The following is a 23676-nucleotide window of genomic DNA, read 5'->3' on the forward strand; positions in this document are numbered from 1 at the left end:
TGTGGCGAGCTCTCTCTGTGTGGCGCGCTCTCTCTCTGTGTGGCGCGCTCTCTCTCTCTGTGTGGCGCGCGCTCGCTCTGTCTCTGTGTGGCGCTCGCTCTGTCTCTGTGTGGCGCGCTCTCTCTCTCTGTGTGGCGCGCTCTCTCTCTCTGTGTGGCGAGCTCTCTCTGTGTGGCGCGCTCTCTCTCTCTGTGTGGCGCGTGCTCGTGCTCTCTCTGTGTGGCGCGCGCTCGTGCTCTCTCTGTGTGGCGCGCGCTCGTGCTCTCTCTGTGTGGCGCGCGCTCGCTCTCTATCTGTGTGGCGCTCGCTCGCTCTGTCTCTGTGTGGCGCGCGCTCGCGCTCTCACTGTGTGGCGTGCGCTCGCTCTGTCTCTGTGTGGCGCGCTCTCTCTCTCTCTGTGTGGCGCGCTCTCTGTGTGGCGCGCTGTCTCGCTCTCTCTGTGTGGCGCGCTCGCTCTCTGTGTGGCGCGCTCGCTCTGTCTCTGTGTGGCGCGCGCTCGCTCTGTCTCTGTGTGGCGCGCTCTCTCTCTGTGTGGCGCGCTCTCTCTCTGTGTGGCGAGCTCTCTCTGTGTGGCGAGCTCTCTCTGTGTGGCGCGCTCTCTCTGTGTGGCGCGCTCTCTCTCTCTCTGTGTGGCGCGCTCTCTCTCTCTGTGTGGCGCGCGCTCGCTCTGTGTGGCGCGCGTTCTCGCTCTGTCTCTGTGTGGCGCGCTCTCTCTCTCTGTGTGGCGCGCTCTCTCTGTGTGGCTCGCTCTCTCTCTCTGTGTGGCGCGCTCTCTCTCTCTCTCTCTGTGTGGCGCGATCTCTCTCTCTCTCTCTCTGTGTGGCGCTCTCTCTCTCTGTGTGGCGCTCTTTCTCTCTGTGTGGCGCGCTCTTTCTCTCTCTCTGTGTGGCGCTCGCTCTCTATCTGTGTGGCGCTCGCTCGCTCTGTCTCTGTGTGGCGCGCGCTCGCGCTCTCACTGTGTGGCGTGCGCTCGCTCTGTCTCTGTGTGGCGCGCTCTCTCTCTCTCTGTGTGGCGCGCTCTCTCTCTCTCTGTGTGGCGCGCTCGCTCTCTCTGTGTGGCGCGCTCGCTCTCTCTGTGTGGCGCGCTCTCTCTCTCTCTGTGTGTGGCGCGCTCTCTCTCTCTCTGTGTGGCCCTCTCTCTCTCTCTGTGTGGCGCTCGCTCTCTCTCTGTGTGGCGCTCGCTCTCTCTCTGTGTGGCGCTCGCTCTCTCTCTGTGTGGTGTGCGCTCTCTCTCTTTTGTGGTGCGCGCGCTCTCGCTCTCTCTGTGTGGCGCGTTCTCTCTGTGTGGCTCTCTCTCTCTGTGTGGCGCGCTCTCTCTCTGTGTGGCGCGCTCTCTCTCTCTCTGTGTGGCGCGCTCTCTCTCTCTGTGTGGCGTGCGCTCTCTCTCTCTGTGTGGCGTGCGCTCTCTCTCTCTGTGTGGTGCGCGCGCTCTCGCTCTCTCTGTGTGGCGCGCTCTCTCTGTGTGGCGAGCTCTCTCTGTGTGGTGCGTTCTCTCTGTGTGGCGCTCTCTCTCTGTGTGGCGCGCTCTCTCTCTCTCTGTGTCACTCTCGCCTTCTCGCTTTGTTTCTCTCTCTTTCTGTGTCTCACCTCTCTCTCTGTCCCTCCCATTCCTCTCTCTCCCCCACTCACAGATGCAGACCTCTCTCTGGACTGCGAGGGGAAGTCTGACTCGAGCCCAGAGCGAGAGCCAGCAGAAGATGAGTCCAAGGGGGCAGACGGCAGCAAAAAGAGGAAGAGGAAGCCATACCGGCCGGGTAGGGCACCTGATTGGAGGAGACAGCTCCTCTGGAGCTTGAAATGGTGCAGTACGTGCCCAGCGCTTTAGCTTGCCATAGCCCTCAATACACAGCCAGCCAAGCTCAGGGATGACAAGACAAGGCCTCAGAAGGAAAGAAAGAGGGCTAATTCTAGGGGTTTTAAATGGTGTTTTCTCTGGCTCCCGAGTGGCGCCGCGGTCTAAGGCATCTCAGTGCTAGAGGCGTCACTACAGACACCCTGGTTCGAATCCAGGCTGTATCACAACCGGCTGTGATTGGGGGTCCCATAGGGCGGCGCACAATTGGCCCAGCGTCGTCCGGGTTTGGCCGGTGTATGCCGTCATTGTAAATAACAATTTGTTCTCAACTGATTTGCCTAGTTAAATAATGGTTAAATTTAAAATATATATCTATAAAATCTAGGTTGAAGATGTTTCCTTCTCTAGTGAAAGCATTGAGATGTACTCTATGGAAATACCAAGGAAAAAAAAACGTGTTTTTTTGTCCTCCCAATAGTCATTTCTAATAAAAAATAACTTGTATTACAAATTGCATACTTTACTTTCTTAGAACCAGCAATCTTACCTTGGCTATGTGTTGGTTCATTGTTGAATATCTCTTTCTCAGGCATCGGTGGCTTCATGGTGCGCCAGCGGAGCCGTCCAGGCCAGGGCCCAGGCAAGGCCAAACGATCCCTGAGCAGGAAGGATTCTTCTGGCTCGGTTTCTGAACCACCCACAGGAAAAGAGGAGGGTGAGTTCCCACATATCTACGGATGTGTGATCAATTGCTTTTGTCTGAATATCTTATTTCTGCCTCGTGAAAATAAATTGTTGAATAAAATGCCCAAGCATGCATATGCAGATTCTATATTTGAACGGATCAGGTTCTGACCTACTCTTCGGTGCCCACTGCAGGCTGGGGAGAGATGCTGCCTGATACCCCTGTGGATGAGACGCCCCATGGGCCAGATATCCCGGAGAAGATCAAGAAACGATATAGGAAGAAGAAAACCAAGCTCGAGGAGGCCTTTCCCACCTACCTGCAGGTCAGTCCCACATCTACAGTCCCTTCAAAGTATTCGTACCTCTTGACTTATTCCACATTTTGTGTTACGGCCTGAATTCCTAATGGATTAAATCTGTAATGACAAAAGTGAAAACATGTATTTAGAAATGTTTGCACATTTATTGAAAATTAAATACAGATCTCATTTACATAAGTATTTTCACCCCTGAGTCAATACTTAGAAGCACCTTTGACAGCGATTAGAGCTTTGAGTTTTTTGTGGAGTAAGTCTCTAAGAGCTTTGCACACCTGGATTGTACAATAGTTGCCCATTTATTCTTTTTTTTTTTAATTCTTCAAGCTTTTTAAGTTGGTTTTTGATCATTTCCGGAGAGCTGTTTTCAAGTCTTGCCATAGATTTTCAAGCCAATTTAAGTCAAAACTGTAAATAGACCACTCGGGAACATTCAATGTTGTCTTGGTAAGCAAATCCAGTGTATATTTGGTTTAGTATTTTAGGTTTTGTCCTGCTCAACGGTGAATTTGTCTCCCGGTGTCTCCCTTGTTGCCACTGGTGGAAAAAGTACTCAATTTTCAGACTTAAGTAAAAGTAAAGATACCTTAATAGAAAATGACTCAAGTAAAAGTGAAAGTCACCCAGTAAAATACTACTTGAGTAAAAGTCAAAGTATTTGGTTTTACATATACTTAAGTATCAAAAGTAATTACTAATAATTTAAAATTCCTTATATCAAGCATACCAGACGGCACTATTATTATTATTTTTTACGGGAAGCCAGGGTCACCAATACTCAAACATTTTAAAAACAAACATTTGTGTTTTGTGAATCCGCCAGATAAGAGGCAGTAGGGATGCCCAGGGATGGAATTGGACCATTTTCTGTCCTGCTAAGCAAAATGTAACAAATACTTTTGGGTGTTAGGGAAAATGTATGGAGTAAAAAGTACTTAATTTTCTTTAGGAATGTAGTAAAGTAAAAATGTTCAAAAATAGAAATAGTAAAGTACAGAAAGAAAAAAAATGTCAAAAAACTTAAGTAGTACTTCAAAGTATTTTTACTTAAGTACTTTAACCACTGCTTGTTGCAAGCAGGATGTATGTTTTGGACAGATTTCCTTCTTTTCACTCTGTCATTTAGGTTAGTATTGTGGAGTAGCTACAATTTCTTTTTTTGTACCTTTTATTTATGTTATTGAACCATCCTCAGTCTTCTCATATCACAACCTTTAAAATCACCATTGGCCTTGTGGTGAAATCCCCGAGTTGTTTCCTTCCTCTACGTCAACTGAGTATCTTTGTAGTGACTGGGTGTATTGATACACCATCTAAAGTGTGATTATTAACGTCGCCATGCTCAAAGGGATTTTCAATGTCTGCTTTTTTATTTTTACCAATAAGTGCGTGCCCTTTGCGAGGCATTGTAAAACCTACTTGGTCTTTGTTGTTGAATCTGTGCTTAAAATTCACGAATCGATTGAGGGACGTTACAATTATCTGTATGTGTGGGGTACAGAGATGGGGTAGTCATGTTAACCACTATTATTGAACACAGAATGAGTCCATGCAATTTATGGGATTTGTTAAGCACATTTTAAATCCTGAACATATTTGGGCTTGGCATACATAACAAAGGGGTTGTATACTTATTGACTCCATATAATTCCACTTTGAGATTATGGGGTATTGTGTGTAGATCAATCTCAATTGTATCAATAAAAAAATGTAGGCTGTAACATAACTAAATGTGGTAAAAGGGGTGTGAATACTTTCTGAAGGAACGGTGCGTTACGGCTGACATTTGTCTCAGGGTTTATGGGATTTGGAAGATGATGTGTCAGTTTTTTGTTATAACTGAGGGAATATATTTAGCCATGATTCCCTGGCATAGTTGTAAGGTTACAATTAGGCAAAAACACCACTTGGTGCTAGGCACTGTGTTTGGAGTAGAGATCATCTTGCTGCAACAACAAAAAACATGTTATTAAGGACCTCCGTATGCAGTTAATTGTCAAAATAAGCTGCCAACCTAAATGTCAACCACTTTCTTTGAGGCAACCATTCATAGATGCAGGAGCACACTGATAGCCTGGAACGTCATATTGCATCTTCATAAAATGTCGATTTACCTCCCTCAATGGGTGGCATGAGAATACTCAGCATTCTGCCTGACAACAACTTAAAGAAAGACCATTGGAGATGGCAGAAGCCCCGTATGTGTGCTCTCAAAGTGGGAGGGAAGGCCTCCAAGACTTGATCTTAGAGGATAGCTAAAATCCTCTACTCTGATCATCCTTTTGTTTGGGGGTTCAACATACTGTATGTACGCTAGACTACCTCGCTCGCTCGTGCTCCTGCTCTCGCTCGTCTCAAACCCAGAGCTCTGTGTCACCTTGTGTTGGCCAAAACAGATGAGATGTGAGGAGGTGCATTAAGCCATGGGCATCTGTCACTACTGGTCTGTACTCAACAGCAGGAGGGCACAGAGACCGAGGAAAACATAAAGGACTCCCAACACAGAGCACATTGGATTAATTATTGAGTTGGTTAGCTAGGCTTTTAATGTCCCAGCAATGTAGGAGGCTGCAGCAGTCACGTGATGTGTCTGTCCTCTGCGAGATAAAACGTTGCTGATGGGGAGATAGACATGGATCTATCTACACTGGGGGAGAGGGAGAGAGTCCACTGACGCTAGTAAAAAAAAATCTATATATATTTTAAGTATTTGAAAGGATGGATCATGTCACTGTGCTTGTTGATGAAAGTCCCGTGGGGAAGGTGGGAAATAAAGGTTGACAGTTATCCTGAAATATGGTGGGTCTATGGAGAAGTGACCCGTGTTGTGTGCCTTTCTAGGAGGCGTTCTTCGGTAAGGACCTGCTGGATAAGAGCAAGCAGAGCAGGCAGCAGGCGGTCGAGTCTGGGCTGCTAGAGGAGGGCCAAGCTGGGGCTGGAACCGGGCCCCAGGGGGACAGGAAGCATCCCACCACTAGCATCATGGACCCATCCTCAGATCCCCTGCACAGTGCCACCTCAGCCTCGTCCAGACCAGACGGACCACCAGGACCACGTATGTACTACACAGATGCAGATGGAGGCACAGACGCACACACCACACACACTTGTCCATTGATCCATACCGTGGTTTCTGACTGTCATGTCTGCATGTCTTCTCATCCACAGAGCCCTCTGAGGAACCTCTAGTGGATCTGTCTGAGGTTCTCAACACGGATGCAGACCTCCTGAGGATGCTGGGGAAACAGACCGGTGACTCTGGTATGTCACTGATCTTTTTTTATTTTATTTCACCTTTATTTAACCAGGTAGGCCAGTTGAGAACAAGTTCTCATTTACAACTGCGACCTGGCCAAGATAAAGCAAAGCAGTGCGACACAAACAACAACACAGAGTTACACATGGAATAAACAAGCGTACAGTCAATAACAGTAAAAAAAAAAGACTATATACAGTGTGTGCAAATGGCGTGAAGAGGTAAGGCAATAAATAGGCCATAGTTGCAGAGTATTTACAATTTTGCAGATTAACACTGGAGTGATAGATGAGCAGATGAAGGTATGTAAGTAGAGACACGGGTGCAAAAGAACAGCAAAGTAAATAAAACATGGGGATGAGGTAGGTAGATTTGGTGGGCTATTTACAGATGGACTATGTACAGCTGCAGCGATCGGTAAGCTGCTCAAATAGCTGATGTTTAAAGTTAGTGAGGGACATGTAAGTCTCCAGCTTCAGCGATTTTTGCAATTCGTTCCAGTCACTGGCAGCAGAGAACTGGAAGGGAAGGCGGCCAAAGGACGTGTTGGCTTTGGGGATGACCAGTGAGATATACTCGCTGGAGCGTGTGCTACGGGTGGGTGTTGTTATCATGTCCAGTGAGCTGAGATAAGGCGGAGCTGTACCTAGCATAGACTTATAGATGACCTGGAGCCAGTGGGTCTGGCGACGAATATGTAGCGAGGGCCAGCCGACTAGAGCATACAGGTCGCAATGGTGGGTGGTATAAGGGGCTTTGGTAACAAAACAGATGGCACTGTGATAGACTACATCCAATTTGCTAAGTAGAGTATTGGAAGCTATTTTGTAAATGACATCGCCGAATTCGAGGATCGGTAGGATAGTCAGTTTTACTAGGGTAAGTTTGGAGGCGTGAGTGAAGGATGCTTTGTTGCGAAATTGGAAGCCGGTTGTAGATTTGATTTTGGATTGTAGATGTTTGATATGAGTCTGGAAGGAGAGTTTACAGTCTAACCAGACACCTAGATATTTGTAGTTATTCCTGTATTCTAGGTCGGAACCGTCCAGGGTGGTGATGCTAGTCGGGCGGGCGGGTGCGGGCAGCGAACGGTTGAAAAGCGTGCATTTGGTTTTACTAGCGTTTTAAGAGCAGTTGGAGGCCACGGAAGGAGTGTTGTATGGCATTGAAGCTTGTTTGGAGGTTAGCTAACAGTGTCCAAAGAAGGGCCAGATGTATACAGAATGGTGTCGTCTGAGTCGTGGTGGATCAAAGAATCACCCGTAGCAAGAGTGACATCGTTGATGTATACATCTCTGAGGCTGTCATAGTGGGTAGAGTTTACTGCCAGCATGAGATGTCTTGCTGTCTGTCTATTCAAAATGTATTTTCCAAGGGTTAGGGTAAGAATAAATTCTCACCAATTTATCCTTACCTCCACTACATTTTTATTCAGCACATATTTGTCACATACTTTTCAATTATTTTATTCCTTTTTTAGTTGTTTTATCTTTATTTGTCATTGTTTCAAGTGTGTTTTATTCATTTATTTCCAGTTTGATTTGCTTGCTCTGTCTCCAGTATTCTGTTTTATTCACTCATCTTGTGTCTTGGTTTCGGTTCCATTCCTGCAGGTCTTGATTTTTGCCCTTTCCAGGTCGACTCCTCACCTCCTCCTTTTGGTAAGGGCTCCATGGCCTTAATAGCAATAGTACATTATCTTTGAGTTACTGTGTGCGCCTGTGCTCCCTGACCCTCTCACGCTACATTTCACCTGGTCTACAATGGTCTCTCACACAAAAGGTTTTCCAATTCCTTGTTTGGTTACAGTTCTGTTTGTGAAGTACAAATTCAAGTCTAATTGACAAACGCTAGAGTGATTCAAATTGTCACCAAAACAAATGGTCAAGGACAGAAACATAGCAATTTAGAGGCAGATTATTTGGAGAGAGTGAGAGGCCTTGGTGAGTGGCCTTGCATTTTGTGGTGACAGCAAATGTCTCCGTCTCTCTTGTCCCTGTTCGGTGATTGGTGAAGAATAGGTGCTTACCAACTCCACTGAGGCCAATAAAATTCTGCATCCTTGGTTCTTTCTCAGTAATCACTACTTTTATGTAACTTAAAATGCACTTAGTATTTCTTCACCTCAAAAAGCCTTGGTGGCTCATAGTTCGCAGCAGTCGTCCTGACGTTGATGGATGGATGGTTGTAATGTGTTTCTTTGGGAGTAGATTAGATGTGAGTAGATGTATACCGCAATTTCTGGACTATTAAGCGCACCTGAATATAAACCGCACCCACTGACTTTAAAAATATATATATATTTTGTACATAAATAAGCCGCACATGTCTATAAGCCGCAGGTGCCTACCGGTACATTGAAACAAATGAACTTTACACAGCCTTTAAACGAAACAAGGCTTGTAACAAAAATAAATCCGCTTTTAAACGAAACACGGCTTGAAACAATTTTTTTTTTTTTTTAATAGCAGTAAACAGTAGCCTACCAAGAAAGTCATTGGTCACTATCTTTCTCCTCCTGTGCACTGAAACCACTGAAGTCATTTCCTTCGGTGTCGGTGTCGGAGTTGAATAGCCTCAATTGCTTCATCCGATGTTGGATCGCTGCCCTCTTCAACACACAGCAATCCAGCCTTTCGAAACCAGTTGATGATAGTGGATTTTTTGACAATGCTCCACGCTGTCAGCAGCTCTATTTCCTTTTGCAACAGCCAGATCGATCACCTTCAACTTGAAAGCTGCATCATATGTATTTCTCCGTGTCTTTGCCATGATGAGGGTGACAAAATGACTACCTTAATCAGAATGATGGGAAGTTTGAGCGCGCTCGATTTACGTGACGGTGCTCAGTTTTTGGGAAAAGTGGGAAAAATCCATAAATTAACTGCGTCATTATATAAACCGCAAGGTTCAAAGCGTGGGAAAAAGTAGCGGCTTATAGTCCGGAAATTACGGTAGTAGATTTAAAGATTCATCTCAAAATATAGTCATCATAAGTAATTCTGCTAAGCGTGCACCGTTGCTTATTATCTTAATTTAATTTGCACACAATGTAGATATCCCCCCGTAATTCAAATGAGTCGCAAAGCTTATTAGCCAGATAAAGTTCTGATTGCGTCTAGCTTTGAAGTGAGTGGACCATGCATAGTTTTTGATGTGTATTTTTGCTTGTGTGTGTGTGTGTGTGTCTCTGTGTGTGCTTTCTCAGCTGGTCTGGACATTGGGCCCTTGACAGACCGCTCCCCAGCACGTGCCCATTCTCAGTTCGGCCGCCGGACTCCCCGTACGCTCCCAGATGAACATCTGGACGCGATCTTCAGCCCAGAGCTGGAGATGGCTGATGGTCAGTACAAGACCTGGTGGTCAACACGTCTGTATTTTAGCCCCTTCATATTGAATTTACTGCTTGGTATAACTCTGATCAGATGAATAATCCGTGTCATTTCTTTTTCTTCTGGCATCAGAATCGATTCTCAGCAAACTATACAAAATACCAGGTTGGTTATTACTCTTTTTTTTTATCAATGAGTTTCCCTCATTCAGAGAACCAGGGTTATACAGAACTGAACATTACTGTTGTCTGTCTATCAGTTTTAACACTGCTGTCTGTATTAGTGTTAATGACTGTCTCTGTTGCTGTGCCCTGTAGAGCTGGAAGGGAAGGACGTGGAAGACCTCTTCACTGCCGTCCTGAGCCCCAGCACCAGCCATCCACCACAGATGCCTCAACCCCACGGCCCACCTGGGGAACCAGGAACCAGCCTGGTACACCCTCACGCAGGTATGACTCTCCTCGGGGTCCTGTAGCAGATACGGGCAATATTTCGCTCTCCTCTGACGTTTTGATAAGACTAGGGCTGTTACGGGTACGTATTACTACCACACCAGCATTCACAAGTCATGACCACAGTCAAATGCCATGTGACCGTTTAGTCACGGCTTCTCCAAAACTGTGCTCTGATGCCGCTGATGTTCATTAGTAGCCCACAAAACTTGCTGAATGACAGTGGCTAATGGCCTCGTACTCTGCTCTCTATTTTTCCTCTAATCATTCTGACGTAAATGTAATCGAAAATCAAACACGTCATGAGAGCCCATGAGCTCATGTTACGCAACATTTATGTAGGCTATGCAAGAACGCAGTTTTGATGGCCTCTATTAACCTCTAGCGTCGAGCAATCCCGTATCCGGAAGCGTAATCATAGCCTCAAGCTCATTAGCATAACGCAACGTTAACTATTCATGAAAATCTCAAATGAAATGAAATAAATATATTGGCTCACAAGCTTAGCCTTTTGTTAACAACACTGTCATCTCAGATTTTCAAAATATGCTTTTCAACCATAGCTACACGAGCATTTGTGTAAGAGTATTGATCGCTAGCATAGCATTAAGCCTAGCATTCAGCAGGCAACATTTTCACAAAAACAAGAAAAGCATTCAAATAAAAACATTTACCTTTGAAGAACATTGGATGTTTTCAATGAGGAGACTCAGTTTAGATAGCAAATGTTCAGTTTTTCCAAAAAGATTATTTGTGTAGGAGAAATCGCTCCGTTTTGTTCATCACGTGTGGCTAAGAAAACCCCCCGAAAATTCAGTCATTACAACGCGGAACTTTTAACCAAATTAACTCCATAATATCGACAGAAACATGGCAAACGTTGTTTAGAATCAATCCTCAAGGTGTTTTTCACATATCTATTCGATGATAAATCATTCGTGGCAGTTGCCTTTCTCCTCTGAACCTAATGGAAAAGTGGACGCAGCTGGAGATTGCGCAATAATTTCGACGGAGGACCCCAAGCGGACACCTGGTAAATGTAGTCTCTTATGGTCATTTTTCCAATGATATGGGTCCTGTGTGGCTCAGTCGGTAGAGCATGGCGCTTGCAACGCCAAGCGTCGTGGGTTCGATTCCCGCTAGGGCCACCCATATGTAAAAGTAGTGGCCCCAGCCGACTTGTAAGTCGCTTTGGACAAAAGCGTCTGCTAAATGGGATATATATTATATATATTATTTATATATATATGCCTACAAATACGTCACAATGCTGCAGACACCTTGGGGAAACGACAGAAAGTGTAGGCTCATTCCTGGCACATTCATAGCCATATAAGGAGACATTGGAACACAGCGCATTCAAAATCCGGGGCATTTCCTGTATGAAATTTCATCTTGGTTTCGCCTGTAGCATTAGTTCTGGGGCACTCGCAGACAATATCTTTGCAGTTTTGGAAACGTCAGAGTGTTTTCTTTCCAAAGCTGTCAATTATATGCATAGTCGAGCATCTTTTCGTGACAAAATATCTTGTTTAAGACAGGAACGTTTTTTTATCCAAAAATTAAAAGAGCGCCCCCTATATCGAAGAAGTTAAAAAGAGTAGAATCCCATCAGCTTTCTATAGGCTAGGGCTGGGCGATAAGTCAATATCAATAATTTTCGAGGTAATTACTTCCCTCAATAACGATATAAAAACGCTTAGATTAATTTTCGATAATGCTGATATAGAATCATTTAGGTACAGCAGTCCATTTCTGCTGCAGGAGGAACATGCGTAGAAGTGACAATATGGTCATGGAGAGGTATACGCCCACTAAACACTTAGCACCTCGAGTGATGGAGTAGCCACTATTAACCACGACATGAGTGATGTAGGCGAAAATGGGGGCAGTGATAGCCATGGAAAAGGAGCAGCTTCCAACAAAGAAATGATTGATAAAAAGGGTTAAACTGTTTCAGTAATTTGGAAGTGGTTTGGCTTTTTGAAGTCCGACAGAACAGAGCAATGTTCGGTGCAAAAAACATCCCATGGCTATTTCCAAATATCCCAGTGTACTGGTATATACGATATACAGCTGAAATCGTTTGGGGAATATATCCTTTCTATTTTATTTAGCTTTGTTCAATTGTATTCTTCATACTATAAAATAATTCCACGGAATTCTAAACAAATTCTAAACAAATCTTCTCTGCTAAATTAACTTGTGTATGGCCCACAGCCATATGGCATAGCCAGATCAGGGCCTAACATAAGGACAAGTCAGAGTATGCTATTCTGTTCTTCTGAAATAGGCAACATTTTCGTCATATGTTTCTTTAGACCTGTTTAAAATAAATAATGGATTTATTGTGATGGTGTAGGTTATATTACAAGGCTATATTAAATTAATTTATTAGACTTTTTAAAATGTAGATGTTCCAAAGGTCTGCATCATTAGCTTGTAGGCTAAGAACAAAAATATAAACGCCACATGTAAAGTGTTGGTCCCATGTTTCCTGAGCTGAAATAGGAAATCCCAGATATTTTTCAATGCACAAAAAGTGTATTTTCTCAAGTTTTGAGCACAAATTTGTTTACACCCCTGTTAGTAAGCATTTCTCCTTTGCCAAGATAATCCATCCACCTGACAGGTGTAGCATATCAACAAGTTGATTAAACAGCATGATCATTACACAGGTTCACCTTGTGCTGGGGATAATAACAGGCCACTATAAAATGTGCGGTTTTATCACACAACACACTGCTACAGATGCCTTAAGTTTTGAGGGAGCGGGCAATTGGCATGCTGACTGCAGGAATGTCCCCAAAGCTTTTGCCAGAGAATTGAATGTTAATTTCTCTACCATAAGCTGCCTCCAATGTTGTTTTAGAGAATTTGGTACAGTATGTCCAACTGGCCTCACAACCGCAGCCCACGTGTAATGACGCCAGTCCAGGACCTCCACATCCGGCTTCTTCACCTGGACTGTCTGAGTGGGGGGGAGGCCTATGCCCACCCATGGGTGGGGCGTCATTTATTTATTTAGACTGATTTCCTTATTTTCTGTGTTCCTCAAGGCATTAGTTCAGAGCGCAAATGCAAGTCTTCATGTTTCAGAAGAGGTTGCTCATCACACAAACATCGTTTTCCAACAGTAATGCAGTCCCTTTGATATAATCCTGTTTTTGCATACAGGGAATGCCATGTTTCCACGGATGCCAATGATGAACGGGCTGATGGGACCTAACCAACGATTCCCTCTGAATCCGTCCAATCACGGAGCAGGACCCTGTATCCCAGACAATTTCTCTCCCCTCCACCGCATGCCTTTTACTGACAATCCAAGGTACTAACTGCAAATCTTACCTTGCTGTGGAAAGCACATAATTATCTGACAAACTGTATTGAACGTTATGTCATCTCCATACAAACTACTCGGTTTAACCAAATCAAATTGCAAACTTTGTTAGTGACTGTAGTTACCGTAGGGAGCTCTAGTTGTCTACAAAACAATGATAATGATGACTACATGTTTTTTTTGTCTATCACTCAAATCCCTGTACTTGTGTCCTTCCTGCAGGGACAGGAAGTTTAATCAGATGGCCAGAGAGGCGGTGGGTCCTTGGCAGGGGACTCCTGGTCTTGTTCATGGTGGCCCAGGCCTCACCCCTCCTCCTGGGCCCGGGCCTGAGGGAGGTGAAGCGGAGGCCATGTCCAACGCCCAGAGGAGCACACTGAAGTGGGAGAAGGAGGAGACACTGGGGGAGCTAGCAACTGTAGCCCCTGTCCTTTACACCAATGTCAACTTCCCCAGCCTTAAGGATGAGTTCCCAGGTGTGTGTGTGTGTGTGTTCCCCAGTCACACCTCTGTGCATATCCAGCAGTTATCATGACTTCATTTACAGTGGAAGATGTCATCAGATGTCCTTTTTGAGCTGCAGTCTGTTTTAGTCATATAAAATGATCTTCTTCCGGCACTCTACAGACTGGTCTACAAGAGTCAAACAGATTGCAAAGCTATGGAGGAAAGCAAGTTCTCAAGACAGGGCCCCATATGTGGTAAGATGCATTTCATTCTGCTTAAATTACTTATTGTTTCCAGTAGACAGACATACATTGAACATGTGAGAATCCTGTGAAGATCTCTGTCTCCCTTAAACTTTAGTCTGATGTGGTATTTATTTCATGAGTCAGACTACTACGTCTTGCCGCTTTAACAGAAGATCCTCAGTTTTCAGTGTTGACCTCAATACAGAACCTGTCATTTCTGGAAGAGGCCATGTTTTAAAATAATGAACAAAAAAATGACTAAAGAAATAAACTATTCGTAATCGTCTCCAAAGGTTTCTATGGCACCAGCTGAAATAATTTATTATGTGTGTGTGTGTGTGTATTTGTCTGCGACTGATTTTGCTCCGCAGCAAAAGGCAAGGGACAACCGGGCTGCTCTGCGCATCAACAAGGTCCAGATGTCCAACGAGAGTCTGAAGAGGCAGCAGTCGCAGCAGATTCCCCTGTCCCAGCAGCCTCCCGTCTCACTGCAACTCCCCGACGAGGTGTTTGACCCCAACATACCTCTAGACACAGACTTGCTCTTTAAGGACCCTTTGAAACCCAAAGAGTCAGAGCATGAGCAAGAGTGGAAGTTTAGACAGGTAAGATTGTATTCAGAGAAGTGAGATAGTAGTAGTGTGGCCTGTAGTAGTGTGGCCTGCAGGCAGGTTAGTGTGTGTGAGATGCAACCAGGTGAGATGCAGTTTAGGAAGGCCCCCCCTCCCCAAAAAAGTACATTAGTCAAATAGTCTCTTTTTGGTCTTTTTGTAATTTAGGCTGCATGCATTGCTTGTGAAGCCACTATTTAATAAACTAAACATGTTTTGCCTTTTCATCCTGTTCTTACGACAGCAAATGAGACAGAAAAGCAGGCAGCAAGCCAAGATCGAAGCCACCCAGAAGCTGGAGCAGGTGAAGAACGAGCAGCTGCAGCAGCAGCAACAGCAGTCAGGCAGCCAGTCGGAGGGAGACGGTAACAACAGCGGCAACCAGAGCCCTTCCTCCCAGCACGGCAGCAACGGCAGCATGTCCCCCATGCAGCACAGCACTGGAGGTAAAGAGGGCTTCCTCCGACCTCAACTGCCAGGGACGCCCACCTCAGGGCACCCCGAAGACGTGTTTCTGCGGCCCCCTCCTCCCCCTCCCTCAGGGGGTTCCTCTCAGCCCCAGTCCCCCCAGGTGTTCTCCCCTGGCTCTTCTGGCTCCAGACCCTCCTCTCCCTGTGACCCTTACACCAAGATGGTGGGCACTCCCAGGCCTCCAACTCTAGGACCCGGCGCAAGTCGCAGAATGTCCATGGAGTCTGGCAAGTCTCCCACCTCTCTGATGGATCAGCAGGACAGAGGGAGGCTCACATCTCCCGCTCATGAGGCTTTTGGTTCGCCCACGTCCATGAGTAGGGAGATGGATCCCTATGCCAAGCCCCCTGACACCCCCAGGCCTGTTGCTGCGGACATGGACCCCTTCCTAAAGCCTATGGGCCCACCCAGAGTCAACCAGGGTCCTCAGGGGAGGCCCCCGATGGGCTCTCCAGTGCGGGGAGACCCTTACTCCAGACCCATGATCCGCCAAGAGGCCTACCAACGGATGGCTCAAAACAGGATGATCCTGTCAGACCCTTACTCCAGACCTCTGTTAGCTCCCATCCCGGGAAGCAACGAGCAGGGCTCAGTTCCTCAGTCTCTATTCAAGACCCCCATGCCTCCGCCCCAGGCCCAGGACCCCTTCAACAGACCAATGGGACACTTGTCAGACAGAATCTCTCAGCAGGGAGACCCCTACTCTCAGGCCTCTCTTACTCCACGACCCCACGACAGTTTCACCAGTCCACCCAGGATGGCCCAGCACCACCCCCAGGGCCACCCCTTCCCTCAGCCCGGCCCAATAGCACAGTTACCAAACCGAAACCCTTACGCTCATGCTCCCTCTACCCCAAGGCCCGACCACTTCACATATGACCCCTTCGCCCAGCCCCCTGGAAACCCAAGACCCTCTTCAGACCCCTATGCTCAGATGTCAGGTATCACTCGACCCATGAATGACCCCAGTTGCCAACTTCCTGAAAACAGACCGTTCTTTGAGTCCAGCTATGCTCGACCTCCAGGAACCCCTCGCCCACACGACAACTACGGTCAGTCCTCGGACCCTTACTCCCAGCAGCCCAACACTCCTCGCTCTGGCCCTGGCATGAACCAGTTCCCTCACCCACACCCCCAAGCACCTGGTCAGAGGATGTCCCCCGGGCACTCCATGGACCCCTACGCCCAGCAACCTGGTACCCCTCGGCCCCCCATGGGAGAGAGATTCTCCAAGTCCCCAGGCAGCCAGAGGCTAGCCCCCATGGATCCCTATGCTAGCCAACCTGGAACCCCCAGGCCTATGAGTGGTGACATGTTCTCCCAGACCACCAGGCCGATGCTGAGTGACCCGTACGCCCAGGCTCCAGGAACCCCCCGGCCAGGGATGGGGCCTGACGGGCTGGTCAGACTGCAGAGGCCTGGTCCCTTGGGGAACCAGCAGGACCATTTCTCCACTCAAGGCGTTAGGCCCCAAGACGCTCCCTTCCCGCACCCTGGGTCACAGACACCAACGCATCACGGTGGGATGGCCGATGATGGATTCTCTCCGTCACCGTCCAGACGTCCCAACCAGACGCCTGTCCATGATCCTTATGAGCAGGCACCCACCCCCCCGTGTCCACAGCCAGCAGAAAGACTGGAGATGAAGGAGCAGCAAGGCCAGGACCCTGGAGGACAGCTGCAAAGACCCTCCCAGATGCCTGGAACCTCCTCTGAGGTTCAGAGTGTCTCCCTGGCCGACAGTGAGGAGAGACTCAGACAGGTATGAGGACTGACACTGTTTTTATTAACTGCTCTTATCTTTATTTAAAGCATTATCTTTCAGAGATTCATTTCATCCGCTTCAGTATTCACTTAGATAAAAAATGTATCCCTTGGCAAGCTGGAAGCCATGGTGTTTAATAGCTTATACATTTCTATCACTTTTAATTTTGCAAACAGATATTCAGTAGAGTTCAGGCGTGAATTATCTAGTTGGAGGTCTGACTACTTGTGTTTTATTTAGCGTCAACGCATCCGAGAGCTGATCCTGAAGCAGCAGCAGCAGAGGAGTGCCATCCGCCAGGAGAACGCTGGTAACATGGCCCCTGGCACCCCTCGACCCTGGCCCCATGACGGCCACGGACAGCAGTGCGAGATATTCAGTCGGCCCCCTCCACCCTACCCTGGGCCAGGGCCCATGAGGTTCCCTGGACCCTTCCCAGGGGACCAGCGTGGCCCTTTCCCTAATGAGGACCAGTTCCCCAGAGGACAACATCCTGGGGATCCTAATATCAGACATCAGGGGCCAAGGTTAGTAACTGGAATTACTGTCCTTACAGAGGTTACAGTAAACATGTCGTCCCCCATGAATGATATACCTGTAGAAGTATATATATTTTTTAAAAATCACAAAAAAAATCAACGAATGTCAAGTTCCGTAATTGTGTAACTACATTTCAGTTCATTACTACAGCTTCCGCCTTGTGCCAGTCAGTGTCATTTTGTAAATGCTGGATCTCTAATGGCAAGACAAGTCATTCACCCAAGTTTTGTCAAAATTGTCCCAGTGCTGTCTGAGATATGGACCGATCCACAGTCGTGGGGGACAATAAATAAGACTATTTTTATGACTCATGAAATTTGTAGTCTCCGAAAAAACAAAACGAGTCACTCTAGATTGAATGTGGAGAATGTCTGAGAAAATTCAGCACAGGAATATGTATTAAAATATGTTTATTTTCTATCTCTCAGGTTTGCATTTCCACCTGGTGGGCCGGGACCTCACGGAGGACAGGAGTTCTTCCTCAGAGGCCCCCACCCCATGCAGGACATCCATCCGGGGATGAGACGCGCTATGTCTGTGGACATGGCCAAGTCCGTGGGGGGCAACCCCAACCCTATGGGGCTGCCACAGCATTTCCCTCCTCGTGGCTTGCCAATGCAGCAGCACAACATCATGGGTCAGCCTTTCATCGAGCTGAGACACAGAGCCCCTGACAGCAGACTTCGCCTCCCCTTCGGTCCCAACACCATGGATCAATGTCCCAGCATGGATCCCAACCTCCAGCCCCAAAGGCCTCCTGGTTTCATGGGAGGGCCTGAGTTCAGGTTCCCTCCAGGTATGAACCAAGATGGCCCCAGGATGATGATGGGTTCCATGGGGAACCAGCAGGTTGGCCAGAGCCAGCTGTCCTCTAGCATGGAGAACCTCCACCAGCAGCAGCAGGCTCAGATGCAAGGGGGCACCATGCACAGGCAAGCCCAGCTGATGAGGTCCATGAGCCAGCCAGCTTCGAACGAGACCCAGAGTATGTCAGCTCCTTCCATGATGACGCAAGGGCCATCTGTTGGACACACTGATGATCAGGGAGTCTCCATGGCTAACAACCACGATGGAGTGGAGGAGAAACTGGACACCGTCGAATCGGCTGTCAAAGACCTGGAAGACGTGGAGGTGAAGGACCTGGTCGATGCCGATCTGGACAACCTAAACCTGGATCCGGAAGAAGAAGACGGCAAAGACTTGGACCTGGAGACCAACGATTTGCACCTGGACGACTTCCTGACATCAGGGAAGTTCGACATCATTGCGTACACCGACCCTGACCTGAACGATATCAAGAAGGACATGTTCAACGAGGAGTTGGAGCTTAGTGACCACATGGAAGACCACAGTGATGCCTCAGACTTCCAGAAGGCTTTGTCTGAGAAGAGGAACTTCAACTCTAGCTGTGGTGGTGCTGCATCTTCCTTCTCTAATTTAACATCTGGAATGGGGAAGTCAGAGGGAACGGCTGAGAAGTATTCCTCGTCAGCTGACGTCAAACAGGAAGTGAGCTGTAGACAAAGCGCCGCCTCCTCCCTGCCCTCGAAGCAGAAGATCAAAATGGTAGACAGAGACAACCTGTCCCAGACGTCCAATGACAGGAAGGACCAGCAAGCAGACGGAAACCCTAACAACCAATCAGGAGTGCTCTCTGACTCCACCCCAGTCCTCTCTAGCTTACTAATCAAGCAGCAGCCAGAGGACCCCTCCCCTGACAATCAAGGCAGTGGTAACTCTATGGCACAGCCAAACCAAGATGCTCAGAACAACTCCCAAACCATGGATCCCACTAGCAGGGGAGAAGGAGAAGGAGAAACATCCATGTCTACCTTTGAGATAGACCAGAGTGGGTTGACCCCGGCTCAGCAGGCCCTGTTGGTCCAGACGTTGGGCCAGGTGGGGCCAGGGGGGCACAGACCCCTGCTGCTGGAGGAGCAGCCCCTCCTCCTACAGGACCTGCTGGACCAGGAGAGGCAGGAGCAGCAGCAGCAGAGGCAGATGCAGGCCATGATCCGACAACGCTCCTCCAGTGACTCCTTCTTCCCCAACATCGGTAAATAGATGTTTTTCATTCAGGCTAAATGCTTTTATTCCAGTTCAAACAAGTTATTTACCTTCTTATTTTGTACGAGAAATAAATAACTGAGGACATTTGTCTTTAGTAATGGGCAAGTTTCTGACCGCACATCTTTTTTTGTCTGCAGATTTTGACGCAATCACTGACCCTATTATGAAAGCAAAGATGGTCGCTCTGAAAGGCATCAACAAAGTCATGGTTCAAAACAACATGGGAATGACACCGATGGTCATGAACAGGTTTCCACCTGGTGCTGCAGCACCTTGTCCTGAAAGCGCCTCTGCTCCTCCACAGGCCGTTGGACAGGTAACTGAATCGCTTATCACCAAATCAGTTCTCTCAAGTCACCTTTCATACACAAACCATACTAGGAAACACGAATTATAACAACAATTTGTTTGTCTCTTTCAAAACCAGGATGGCAAGCTGACACCCGCGGTGGCAAGGCCCAACCCTCCGAATTTTGGATCAGATTTTGTCAGTAAGTTCATCTTTGATTTACGAGCCAAAGTTCAATAATAATGGCAAAAAATAAAATTCTGTCTCCCCCAAGACCATAGGGTGTTTTTAAGAAATGCTGTTTTAAAATATGTCATATGAAAACTCACTCTGTTATCTCTCCCTCAGATAATGCTCAGAAGGCTCAGTACGAGGAGTGGCTCCAGGAGACCCAGCAGCTGCTCCAGATGCAGCAGAAGTTTCTGGAGGAGAAGATCGGAGCCCACAGGAAGGCCAAGAAGGCCCTATGTGCCAAGCAGCGCACAGCCAAGAAGGCTGGGAGGGAGTTTGCTGAGGAGGACGCAGAGCAGCTCAAACATGTCACAGAGCAGCAGAGTGTCGTCCAGAAACAGCTGGAGCAGGTAAATGCTGCTGAGGGCACTCTTTCTTTCACCTTTTTCCATCAGCACTTCCTCTCACCCTTCCACTGTCCTCTCTGTTCAACTCTCAAACTGCCCTTGCTTGGAGAGCTATGTTTTGAGCACCTTGTCAAAATGTTGTTTCTTTCTTCAGTTATTCAGACATTTCAATGCTCCTCATAATGATCATGAATATGCATTAAATGATGTCATTGAAAACATTTAATTGTTATTGTCTGTGTTGGGGTTTGAGATTGTCATGAGTTTGCCTAATTGCTCATGAATTGTGTTTGGTTCTTGTCCTTTCAGATCCGGAAGCAGCAGAAAGAGCACGCCGAACTGATCGAGGAGTATCAAGTGAAGCAGCAGCAGGGTGGCAGTGGCATGCCTCCCACTGTGATGCCAGCGACTGTGCCAGGGATGCCACCAATGCAGGGTGTCCCTGGTGGCAAAGTACCAAGCGGGCCTCCGATGAACCAACAGCCACCTATGAACCCCATGATGCATCAGGTGCCACTACATCCAGGCCAGCCGAATGCCCCTCCACAACACATGCCGATAACCAACCAACCAGGCTGGCATCCTGGAGCTCCCATGCCCATGGGTGGCCCCAATATACCCTCTCAGATTCCCATGGGAAACCCAGCTCAGCAGCCCTCCCAGATGCCCCAACAGATCCCCATAGAAAACCAACCTCAGACTCAACACAGTGGGGTCACAACCCCACAGGGCTCTGGTCTGAAGTTTGACGACAACAACCCGTTCAGCGAGGGCTTCCAGGAGAGAGAGCGGAGGGAGAGGCTGAGAGAGCAGCAGGAGAGGCAGAGGGTCCAGCTGATGCAGGAGGTAGAGCGCCAACGGGCATTGAAACAACGCATGGAGATGGAACAGCAAGGCTTGCTGGGGTCCGATGGGGGGAACATGGCGCCCATCTCTCAGATGCCATTCTTCAATGCCGAGCTGCCCCAGGACTTCATGCAGCCGCAGAGGCCACAACTACCACAACAGCAGCAGCAGTTGGGACCAATGTTTCCCCAGCAGCAGTCCATGCAGTCAGGGATGGGCTCTCCTCCTGCGGTCTACATGCAAGGCGGTGACCGGAGGGCCATGATGAGTAACGGGATGCTTCCTCAGGACATGGGGCCTGGAGGTTTTGGGCCTGATACCATGGGTCTACAGGGAGCTAACTTCTCCCAGGGTCCACTCAGACCCAGGAGGTTCAGCGGGCCAGGCATGATGCCTCAGATCCCTGGAGAAGGCCCCCCGTTTTGTGGAGACTCCTCCACCACACCCCTGCCTTCCAACTTCCCCGGCTCGGGTCAGTCTCTGATCCAGCTCTACTCCAACATCATCCCGGAAGAGAAGGGGAAGAAGAAGAGGAACAGAAAGAAGAAGAAAGACAACGAGGACGCAGATTCCATTAAAACCCCGTCCACGCCACACTCTGACCTCACAGCGCCTCTGACACCCTGCCGGTCGGACACATCCTCCACACCCACCAGGAACAACGCCCACCTCTTCGGGGACCAGGACCTCTCCAGGTCCCCCTTACTGGGCTCCTCCACCTCTACCCACAGCCACTCTGAGCTGGAAAGGCAGCTCTCTGGAGGAATGAGCAGCATCCCATCAGATGTCGCCAGGGCCCAGGCTCTGGAGCAGGAGCGCATTCTCAGCAACATCAAGCTGGAGCAGACTGAGAGCACCGAGTGCGCCTCATCCGACATGTGCTCAGGGATGGGCATAGTAAAGGAGGAGGGTGGGCCTGCAGCACAGAGCCCCTTGCACGGCGGGGGAGCCAAGGGGGAGTCTGGGGGTAATAACGAACTCCTCAAACACCTGTTGAAGAACAAGCAGACACCTCTTAATGGACCAGGGCTTCCCCACCAACGGTCAGACGAGAGCCTGAGGTCTGAGGAGGAGGAGGTGGCTACGGACTGCAAGGCCCTGCTGCTGAGGCAGAGCTCCATGGACAGCAATGGGGTGAGTCTCACTGTCTGGCAGAAAAGGCACGGCAGTGGAGGCTGGTGGAGGCTCATTGCAACAGCTGGGATGGATTGAATGGAACAGTTCCTTTCCGTTCATTACAGTGATCCTGTCCTCCGATTTCTCCCTCGACCAGCCTCCATTGAATCAGTGATCGCTAGCTTGCTATGTAGGTAGATGAGCAGCTAGTGTGAGTCAGAGCCAAGCCAAGCAGGCTCAGTGAATCAGTCAGATGGGTCGTGTCTCTCGCTGCCTGCGACAAACTGCTGTGAGTCATAGGACGCAGTATTTTAGGCTGAGTCATGATTGATTGAAATGTTTTTTGAAAACACTCAGACATACCCAAACGGCTGAAGAGTTGACATTTGACAATTTATTTATTAACGGTTGTCATCCTTCTTGATGTCATGTTTATTTTTAGAGATATTGTTGTGCTTGGCCATGAGAGCGACACTGCTGTCTTATCAGTTCCTTTGTTAAATGGACAATAAAGTCATCTTTATCTACCTTCTCCCAGGCGTATTCAGACGGACAGATGTCTGGCCTGCCAGAGTTCCCAGGACCGCTGCTAGCAGGACAGGAGAAAAAGAAAGGCAGGAACAAGCGGACCCCCAAGGGAGGGGAGAGGCCAGCCTCTCGCTACAGGAAGAGGAAGAAAGAGGGGGAGGAGAAGCAACTGGTGCACTGTAGCACAGATGCACTAATGACCCAGCTCAAACAGGTACCTAAACATCACATAACACTAGAGAATATGTAGTCCGTGACAGAAAAGAAGCCAATGATGAAATAGTAAAAGGAGCACTGTTGATTCTCTAAACACACTTCAGAGTATAGACTCCTTCTTACACCGGTAGGCCACATTCATCATGCAGAAAGGCTACATGTACTCACATGTATCTCCCATTAAGGGGAGGTGAATTCTCCCTTCAGAGATATTTCTTTACAATATTCAATCTTTAGCAATGCTGTGATGCATTGACCACAGAGCTAACTAATTACAGATAGGATAGGACGGTGCCCCTGGTGTGTGTATGCTGATACCATTACATGTATAATAGCCACACACACTATATGACCAAAAGTATGTGGACACCTGGTTGTCGAACATCTCATTCCAGAATCATGGGCATTAATATGGATTTATTCCCCCCTTTGCTGCTATAACAGCCTCCACTCTTGTGGGAAGGCTTTCCACTAGATGTTGGAACATTGCTGCCGGGACTTGCTTCCATTCAGCAACAAGCATTAGTGAGGTCGGGCACTGATGTTGGACGATTATGCATTGCTCGCAAGCGGCGTTCCAATTCATCCCAAAGATGTTCGATGGGTTTCAGGTCAGGGCTCTGTGCAGGCCAGTCATGTACTTCCACACTGATCTCGACAAAGCATTTATGTTTGGAGCTTGCTTTGTGTAAGGGGGCATTGTCATGCTGAAACAGGAAAGGTCCTTCCCCAAACTGTTGCCACAAAGTTGGAAGCACCTTTATTTAACCAGGCA

The 23676-nt window shown here is 48.0% G+C and overlaps 1 protein-coding gene across 4 annotated transcripts in view; it reads left to right on the forward strand.

The window, feature by feature from the left end:
• Nucleotides 1–23676, forward strand: part of LOC135558769 (histone-lysine N-methyltransferase 2C-like) — a 160710-nt gene that overhangs the window by 95497 nt on the left and 41537 nt on the right. For 3 of the 4 annotated variants that reach the window (XM_064992878.1, XM_064992879.1, XM_064992881.1), the window contains 21 exons: nucleotides 1632–1754; nucleotides 2385–2510; nucleotides 2675–2805; nucleotides 5641–5854; nucleotides 5968–6060; nucleotides 7669–7716; nucleotides 9264–9398; nucleotides 9520–9552; nucleotides 9705–9836; nucleotides 13017–13167; nucleotides 13402–13655; nucleotides 13807–13880; nucleotides 14243–14476; nucleotides 14727–16715; nucleotides 16959–17245; nucleotides 17687–19314; nucleotides 19466–19644; nucleotides 19756–19819; nucleotides 19966–20198; nucleotides 20505–22175; nucleotides 22696–22899. In XM_064992878.1, coding sequence (XP_064848950.1) covers nucleotides 1632–1754; nucleotides 2385–2510; nucleotides 2675–2805; nucleotides 5641–5854; nucleotides 5968–6060; nucleotides 7669–7716; nucleotides 9264–9398; nucleotides 9520–9552; nucleotides 9705–9836; nucleotides 13017–13167; nucleotides 13402–13655; nucleotides 13807–13880; nucleotides 14243–14476; nucleotides 14727–16715; nucleotides 16959–17245; nucleotides 17687–19314; nucleotides 19466–19644; nucleotides 19756–19819; nucleotides 19966–20198; nucleotides 20505–22175; nucleotides 22696–22899 — 8003 coding nt within the window. The remainder of the gene's footprint in view (nucleotides 1–1631; nucleotides 1755–2384; nucleotides 2511–2674; nucleotides 2806–5640; nucleotides 5855–5967; nucleotides 6061–7668; nucleotides 7717–9263; nucleotides 9399–9519; nucleotides 9553–9704; nucleotides 9837–13016; nucleotides 13168–13401; nucleotides 13656–13806; nucleotides 13881–14242; nucleotides 14477–14726; nucleotides 16716–16958; nucleotides 17246–17686; nucleotides 19315–19465; nucleotides 19645–19755; nucleotides 19820–19965; nucleotides 20199–20504; nucleotides 22176–22695; nucleotides 22900–23676) is intronic. The other variant, XM_064992880.1, reaches the window with a different exon arrangement.

Source organism: Oncorhynchus masou, chromosome 17 (genome assembly GCF_036934945.1).
Source record: "Oncorhynchus masou masou isolate Uvic2021 chromosome 17, UVic_Omas_1.1, whole genome shotgun sequence".
NCBI lineage: Eukaryota > Metazoa > Chordata > Actinopteri > Salmoniformes > Salmonidae > Oncorhynchus > Oncorhynchus masou.